This window comes from Micropterus salmoides, unplaced genomic scaffold (genome assembly GCF_014851395.1).
Source record: "Micropterus salmoides isolate LMB-PRFRI ecotype aquatic unplaced genomic scaffold, ASM1485139v1 Ms_hic_scaffold_10, whole genome shotgun sequence".
Lineage (NCBI taxonomy): Eukaryota > Metazoa > Chordata > Actinopteri > Centrarchiformes > Centrarchidae > Micropterus > Micropterus salmoides.
Genome location: NW_024040041.1, coordinates 10,563,394 through 10,572,262, shown reverse-complemented (window position 1 = coordinate 10,572,262; position 8,869 = coordinate 10,563,394). Strand labels below are relative to the sequence as shown.

The following is an 8,869-nucleotide window of genomic DNA, read 5'->3' as shown; positions in this document are numbered from 1 at the left end:
TCTTAATGGTCTGTTGGGACCAATAGTGAGCTTGTTTGAGTCACACTGAACTGAACAGTTCTGTGCTTGTCTGTTTTTTTCAAGTGATAGCCTCTAAGCTTCAGTGTTTATTTGCTCAGGCAGTAAAACGGCCTACTAAAGAAGATCAGGATTCCCAGTTTGGGTTCTCCGCTGGGGATACTTAACCCAAATTGAACCTCAGTGTGAATCCAATTCTGCTAATGGCTTGACAGCATGGTTCAGTTAAACTAGCACGGCATTTCTGAATAAAGACACTTTGGCAAGTGGGATAATGTGGCCTCCGCCTCTTTTTTCTCTTTCAGTGGAGTTACATTCATAATGTAGTATGGACTGCGAAGCAAACTCTGCCAGAGACAGACTCCTCAGTGATCTGTAATTGCACAGTTTGTCTTTATGCAGTTTCTTCTCCTGTCACTGCTTAGATGACACAGTCAATGCTAATGAACACTCACATGACACTGAAGGGTAAATTTGGCCTTTTTATGAACAATAGCTTTTCAAAGTGCACCCCTTTATATGTTATTAGGTTGCTGCTAAGATATGCTTCACTCGTTTTTGCTTGATAAGAGTAAAAGTGACAGCAGAAAAGAGAAAAGAAGGAAAGAACTGATTGAGTGTAAAATCAGATAGAAGAATCACCTCAAAGGAAGGAATTAACAGACTATCAGTGAGTCAGTGTTCTCGAGGCTTTGTATTTTTTTATTTGATTCTTTCACAGCTTGACCTCTTTCTTCTTTTGGTATGTTTTACAACAGCTCATTACCAGAGGATAAAGGGATGGATAGATAGGTGGATGGATGGATGGATGGGGCAGTTGTGTTGGAGGGACAGAGGGCCGCGAATGCAGGAAGGGAAAAGAGAGAGAGAGAAACAGAAAAAGGGGAGAAAGAAAAAGTGAGCGGAGGTGCTGGCATAGAAAATGAAGCGATAAGAAAGAGGGTAAAGTCAGAAATACAGAAGGAAATGAGGGTCTTTCTATCTCTATTTTCATTAAATATCTACGTTATGCTTTAAAATGTGAGGTTCATTCCTGCAGGCATGTTTATCTATACATTAACAGAAGAACAAGAAGTTTGTATAAAAAGGATAAAATAAATAGGATGAATATAGCTGTGGGGACATTTGAGGAGGCGTGTGTGTGTGTGTCTGTGTGAGGGGGTGCACACCACGGCTTACTTCCTATAGTGCAGCAATGCACTTAGTGAATACAGCAGTGGGGGAGAGGTTGAGGAAGAGGAGTGCACTAATTGGCTGCAGTCTGGTAGGCTGGGAGTCAGGGTAGGGTGGTGAGGTGTAGGTGCTGGTGAGGGGGGTGGGTGGGATCAGGATGTGGTTAGGGGTTGATCTTGGAGTGCTAGGCATTCACACGGGGTGACTGTTTATTCTTTCACCAGGGCAGCAAACTCTGCAAGAGAGGAAGAAAAAGTATTTCTGCTCTTTAAAGATCCACTGCAGAAAAAATGTCTTCAGCTTAAAAACACTAAAAAGTTATGGTATCCTTTGGAAAATGAAAATGCTCAACAGTAATATAAAGTGTACACAATTTGTTCAAAAGTAAAGGACTGTGTGGAAATTCTAAGGGTGCGAAGGCAGGGTCACAAAGAGGGAGGGTTATGTGTATTTTCTTTTGCAGAATTAAGTGTGGTCTGACATTTTTGGAACGGCACAGGAGGGTCTTTCATTTTTCCATACCACAGATTTTTATTTAATTTTCCCTTTCCTTATGAAATTTACTACACGAAAAAGGGTGAATACTTACATCAAAATGCCTCATGTGCCTCATGTGCACCATAAAAATGATAAAGGTGGGTTTTCCCATATGCAGAGAACAAAAATCCGGTTATCTTTATATTCTTTTGAGAAACAGTAGATGTGGATCTTTAGTCATTAGGGATTGAATTTATCTCTCTAAATGATGATCTATGGTAAAGTTAAATTTATCATATAATCTAGCATTAACCTTTACTGTATTTTACGTTCAACACAACCCAACCTGTTCTACTAATGCACAAAGTTAAAACATTATAATTGTTCCTCATCATCAGCTCCTCTGTCTACTCTCTGAGCAACTTTAAACATACTTAGATTGCTTAAAATACTACATGCCTTGTGGTTCAGTTAATCTGGACACCTGATGACAATGTCAAATAAACAGTGATGTCAATTTACTGCATGAAGGTACCTGTAAAATTTCGGTTTGTTTCTTTGGCATGGAAATTCAAACTAACTACTGAATATGAATGCACTGTGCAGTCGCCTAGTTATAGACGTTGCAATCTGAAACATTCACTAAAAAAGTTCAAAACAGATTGAACATCTTAATAAATGAACAATAAATAAACATGTGGTACACAACTAAACACTGCAGAATGTGAATGTGAATGAAAACAGTCCGTCTGTGTGTGTGTGTGTGTGTATTTGTTCGTTTATGCTGATTGGTACGACGCTGCCACTAATGGAATTTGATATTTACCATCGACTCCAATCTTGCCATCTCCATCCTTGTCGGCTGCTTTTAGAAATGCTTTGGTTTCTGCGTCTGTCAGGTCCCTGCCATCTTTGGTGAAACCCTTCAGGACGTATCTGGCCGGGGACAGAAAACCAGAACGGATCTATGTCACAGTATGTGCTGCATAGGGATCATGTGTGTATCTGTGTGAATGTTTGTCTCACTTCAGCTCCTCCTCCTCTATGAAGCCGCTGTTGTCGGCGTCCAGCACCGTGAAGACCTTCTTCACGTCATCAGAAGACTTGGCCTTCAGACCCACCATGTCGAAAAACTTCTTATGGTCAAAGGAGCCAGCAACTGTACGCACACAAACAAGGGGGCACACAGGCATGCAAGCACAGTGATACGAAATTTTTGCACTTTGCCAGCACTCCAAAATGTCCACCTTGGTTGCTCCTTGTGACACCTACTGACTGACACTTGACAACGTGTTTCTCAACTACTCTCACTTAAAGGGTCTTCTAATATTGAATTTTAAACAGAAAAAACTTTCTGTTGGACACCAAAGATTTTTTAAGTAACTTTAAGTTGCTGAAAGTTGTTTGTCCTGTGTTGATCTGGGTGATGAGGCCCAAAGGCAAAATTTTAATTGTAATAAGGCAGCCTTCTAACAGTGTGACAGATATAAATTGAGAACATGTGTTTGCCAGAGGAGCAATCCGTTCTGGGTCATGGAGCTCTGTCTATCTCCTCTGTCTGTCTATAACATGCAAATACACTAACTACAGTCATACACGTATGCAAAAGAAGCTCAAAAAACCATTCATAAGCTTGTGAAAGTAAGTTTTATCTGTTTTTTTTCAACTGTTTTAATCAAGGTCTTTGATCAGTGAGTTGAGCCGCAAAGTTGGAGGAGCTATTTCAGGAGCCCCCTGTTCCAGAAGTGAAAGTCCCATTCATTTTTCCTATAGACAGTTTTATGCAACTCACTGTTGGAGCCCTTTCATGGCGTTGACCAGCATGAAACTCTTCAGTACAAAAGATTAACAGCTATGCGGCTGAGGCTCATGGGTACTGTAGTATTTTTAGCCATCTGCCATACCAAAATGGATGGACAAAATATGATTCATCTGAAACGAAGATGAAATAATTAAAACTGTTGGTCAACATAGGTCTACTGTGACAGGGGGAACAGGTACTACTGGTCCAGTCTAAAACCAGTAGTAATGCATTCAACATCAGCTTCTGTGCTGATTCTCAGAACAAATCATACACAGTCCATATCCCCAAGATCTAACCAAATCTGGGAGATCATACATGGTCCAGATCCAGCTCACATTTGGTCCACTAGAGACAAAACACAGCAGAGTGTCGGTCCACTCAGCTGCAATCAGCTCATTACGCTAGGCTACTCCAGAACCCCAGGATTTATCCTCAACAAGACCTTTACCTGCAAATGCATCTAGAGCTTTCTTGATGTCATCAGCGTTGAGGATGCTGCTCATTGCCATCTCGGCTGTTGGATAAAAGAGGGGAAAGAGGGGAGGGAGACAGAGAAGGAAGAGAAGGACAGAGAGTGGACAAGGTTAAAAACAAGGTCGCTAGAGAGCAGAGAGAGAACACAGAGACATTCTCGTATTACACTGGTGACACTCTAGAAATGGAGCAGGAAACCAGGACATGCGAGAGGGGGGTGACGAGTGACAGAGTGAATCGGTGACAGTCGAGGAGGGGTGACAAAGGGAGGGAGGAGAAGGAGATGTGGCGGAGGTGGAGAGAGAGATAGACACCGTAGAAGGATGGTGTTGAGAGAAGATATTAAGGAAATATTAGAATAAAGGAGACCAGCAAGGGAAGGGACAGATGGACAGAACAGCCAGTGTGGTGTCCATATCAGTGTTTGCCATTTTATTTGTGTGATATCATTGAAATGTTGCAGATGAAAGAAGGGCACGGGGCCAGAGGCCAACTCAGCAAGGGTTTACCAGGTCACCTGAGTCTTCTGCTGTGTCTGAAATACCACAGGAGAATTCAGTTTGTCAGCCCAGTCCAGATGGAGAATCTTCTTGCACCTCACACTATGAAAGGTGAGACCGGCACTTAACAGCGCTTTAGGTTTTCTCTCCATGTGTGTGAGTGAACCCGATCACTGCTTATGAAGTTGTCACCCTCCACCCCCCGACTTTGACTGATGCCCTTGTCTCCTCTGTCGCAAACACACATATACAGCGTGTACACACTTGCAGCTGAACACAGAGAAGGGCAAGCACACAGAGAAAACTGGAGTCTCGAGAGCTGTGGTGCTGAGACGCAGTGAGTGACATGTGGATTAGAGGACGTGGTGCTCTGACTGCACTTCACTCATTACGGTCTGACAAACCTTAACAGGGATTTGCTAGGGACACACAATATTTCAAGCAGGCTATTCGACTGTGACTGAGCAAACCATGCCTCCAGCTGACTGAAGGCACAGGCAACTTGTTGAGCAGTCAGTGGTCTTTGCTTCCAGTTAACCGGGAAAAAAGCTGGCAACACATTCTCACTCCCATCTCGTCATATATGGACATGGTGAAGACCCCTTAGCATTGCTTTTTAACGCCCTGGGTACCACTTTAGGGTTGTAGGTAACGTGAAATGTCACGATTTGGTTAAGTTTAGCAAAAATACTTGCTTAGGTTTAGGAAAACATCGTAGTTTGTGTTAAAATAACTATGTTACTTTGTTACATAACTTATGGAAGTTAAGAAACATCTGAGTAATACGTGTAGCTACGTAAATTACTTAAAGTCCAGTTTCTGGCCCACCTGTACACCACAACCACCTCCTTACTTTTCTGTTAATATACACCTGCTTTTAGTGTTCATAAATTGAAAGTAGGCCATTCAGAGTTCAACATGCTACATCTTAGTGTAGAATGTTAGCATGCTATTTTCTAATGAGCGCTAAACAAAAAAGGTATACAGTAAAGCATTTTGAGCTGGTTCAACTAAAACTGTAAGGTTGAATAATTAGTTCAGATTCATCTTATTGAGTATTAAACATTTAAAACCATTAGTGAGCTAAATGAACTTGAGAAAATAAGTTCAATAAGCATGAGAAATCAAGTGTAATCATCAGATTTTATCATAAACCAAAGTATTGGACAATTTCAAATTGACCTGATGATGGCGCTGAATGACTGGTCAGGGGAACACCAAAGTTTTTACAATTTATCTTGAGTGCACCTTGAATGTCTGTTCCAAGTTTCATGGCAATCCGTGATGTGATGCAAAGCAGGAAGAAGTACAATGTCTCGTACACAGGTCACTGTAATGACAGTGTATCACTATCGCCCTTGTAGCACCATCATCACTGTGGTCTCTCTGTACTGCACATAATGCTGAGCTGGCCAGTACTCTAGCTCTGTCCTCAGTGACAAAAAATACAGTCTGAGTTGCCTGTTCGCAAGGGCGTAGAATTTAGGGACGCGTCCCCACCAATATCCAGCGACTACTGAATTGTCCCTAGCAATAAATTTTATTTAAAAAAATATATATATATAACCACTGTTGTCCGTCAACTTTATTTCTAAATATCTTCCTCTAGAAGATGTTTTATTGTCCCCGCCAACAGTGACATGAAATTTCCGCGCTTGCCTGTGAGTTTCCACACTTTACAAACCATCTCATGCTATCACATATTGTTGCATCACGCCTCAAGCAGTCCAACTATTTTAATATCATGTACTTCACAATCTACACTGTGGTTTTATTTGGCTGCAAATATCCACAAAAACACTGTTGTCATCTGGGTTCCATTGAAACCAGTGTACAATATTTACCACAGTGAGGGGAAATCATCAGTTTATGACCTGACAAGATCATATTTTGAATGAAATTAAGGTATATTTTAGAAGATGATAAATATGTCAACGGTAATAAAATTATAATATGTATCTTTTAAGTGTTTTTGAAACTTGCAAATAAATGTAGTGTTAAACACTATTACACGTAGTTCATAGATTTCTTCCATTGGTGTCAAACTCAGTGTATCAGTGATGTATTAGCTTCTTTTGGTGTTCAGTTACATACTGCTACACATACAGATCAATAGTGAGCGCTGCTCAACTTGTGGGCCACACGTTCAATCTTTTATTGTTATAAAAGCACTGCCTCCTTCTCTGACCTATACCACAAAGGTGTCTGTGGGGAAAAGAAACAATTTACTGTGAAATGAGGAGGATAAGATTGATTTACTGAGATATCTCGTTCAGTGTGCTGCCCGTGGAACTGTGAAACATTGATTTACTTAAAGGGAAATATAAAGATGTGCTGGGGGGCAGTGGAAACAAGTTGTGAACACACACCTGACATATCATTGCCTTTATATTTCGAAATAGTTACAGTTGCTTATGTACACATCCACCAGCTACTAAGCGACATTATCAATCAAATGGAGTTGTGTTTCTGTACACCTGATGAAGGTCAAGCCCAATATTCCCTCTCTTGTAGCGCACCAACTCCTGAGGGAAATATCTGGCTCTTTAGCTGCTAAATGCTTCACTATGTTCACCAGTTGCGAACTCTGTCTGTCTGCTGTTGCTGAGCAGGTAGAGTACAGTGGGTTTTTAGAGCTTTCTGCTGAAAACAGCTGCCTGCTGCGGCTGAAGTGGAGTGCAGCTGCAGATTCAGGTGATAATTCTTTTGTCGTTTGATAAATTGTTATTATAAGAGTAGCAATTTGTAACCATTTTAAACATTTAAACTTTGAGGCATTTATAGCAAAACGTGATAAAGATTTCATTTAAGTTTGATATTTTGGGAAATAAAGGAGAGTTATAGATTAAAGTAATGATAACAGTGATGTCTATGGTAAATATGACGTCACCGCCTGCAGCCAGCAGCCACAGGAGGTCGATCCACCAGCCATTCAAATTAGGGCAGGTGGATCGACCTCTCTACCACCTAAGCTACGGTAAGTTTATGTGAAAATTATAGGACAGTGAGGCTTGACTGTGTTGGTATGGGTGTAATTTAGAGGGATGATACAGCAAACCTCAAATGGACATAAAAGAATCAAGAAACATTAGGAGTCTCCAAAATCAATAGCTTTTTGATTGGTAATATGGTAGTGCCAGTAATACCTGAAGTAAAGCTTTAGAGTATTGGTTCTGGTTTCTTAATCTAATATTTATTAATGTCATTAATGCTCAATGTCTCAAGATTCAAGCCTTATATGTTTCTTTAGATGACGCTACATACAGTATGCATCTTATGCAGTCAATATTTCATCAGACCCAGATGACTCAATCTTCAAAATATTTTTTGTGTATTAGTGTAATAATGTATAATACTAATAATAATGCGATTCAACAATTTTGTAAGCAATCCTTTTCCCTTTTAAACCCCCAACTGAATATAAGTAGGCCTGATTTGAGCATCAATCAGACTCCAAGGTTATCTGTTGCGCTGCATTGCTGATATAATGCACTCATTGCTTAGTTGTTGCCATCATCTATATCCCTATCTTTGATCAAATGTTTCGACTAGAGTTGTACTAGATGCCCTTGCTTTTTTTTCTTACTCTTTACCACACTGATTTCTGCAGTCTTGAAACCCTGTGCCTGAGGTATGATGTTTAACCCCCCCTGAGGTCGGTTGCTCTTGTCTGTCAACATTTTCATGACTGAAACAGAATGCTGACACAAGACATAATGCATGAAGAGCCTGCTCAGATGTCTCCATCATACTGAACAGACACAAAGTCTGGATTCTTCAAAACAGGCAAATTACTAATCAGTAGCTATAATTACTGTGTGTTTTTATGTGTGGGTGTGCCCTCTGTTATGCTGTAGACAATCAAACGTGTTGGAAATTAGGGAAAAAAGCTCACAACATGTGACATAAAAATATTACATTAAAACTTTCTGCAGGATCTCCCCTACATGAGCTGTACACCCTTTGAAGTAGAGTATACTACAGTTTGTGAAACAGGGGTTTCCTTCATGGAAAGTCCCATCACCCTGATGGTCTCTCTAGGTGTGGGAAACCTAACCATGCTGCGGGGCTGCCAACTCCCCGGTCTACTGTAACAGATGCATGAAGGTGTGAATATGTGTGCGGTCATGCAAGTTTTTATGAGTGTTGCAGAGGGTGCCAAGCAGGCTGGGGCGAAGAGGTGGAAGGCTGAAAGACGAATGCATTTCAAGAAACCTGAGTCCCTTATGCTCATTTGACAGTTGTCTTATGTTTGTGGCGAAGTCTGTAAAAAGCACAGAACGTGGGCGTATGTGTTAGACTTAGACAGCGCAAGATATAGTAAAGGAGAAAATAAGCCACTTCAGTTTGTGAACTGGGGGTGAACTCTTGTCCTCTACAGAAATAGGCTTTGAAGGTGTTTTTGAAGGTGTGTTGAGTTTTC

General features: G+C 40.8%; 1 protein-coding gene across 2 annotated transcripts in view; it reads right to left on the bottom strand.

The window, feature by feature from the left end:
- Positions 1 to 699: 699 nt before the first annotated feature.
- pvalb6 (parvalbumin 6) overlaps positions 700 to 8,869 on the bottom strand; it is a 60,417-nt gene continuing 52,247 nt past the window's right edge. For both annotated transcript variants that reach the window (XM_038695611.1, XM_038695603.1), the window contains exons 2-5: positions 3,921 to 3,986; positions 2,695 to 2,827; positions 2,495 to 2,604; positions 700 to 1,426 (exon numbers count right to left, since the gene is read on the bottom strand). In XM_038695611.1, coding sequence (XP_038551539.1) covers positions 1,401 to 1,426; positions 2,495 to 2,604; positions 2,695 to 2,827; positions 3,921 to 3,981 — 330 coding nt within the window. In that variant the 5' untranslated portion in view covers positions 3,982 to 3,986 and the 3' untranslated portion in view covers positions 700 to 1,400. The remainder of the gene's footprint in view (positions 1,427 to 2,494; positions 2,605 to 2,694; positions 2,828 to 3,920; positions 3,987 to 8,869) is intronic.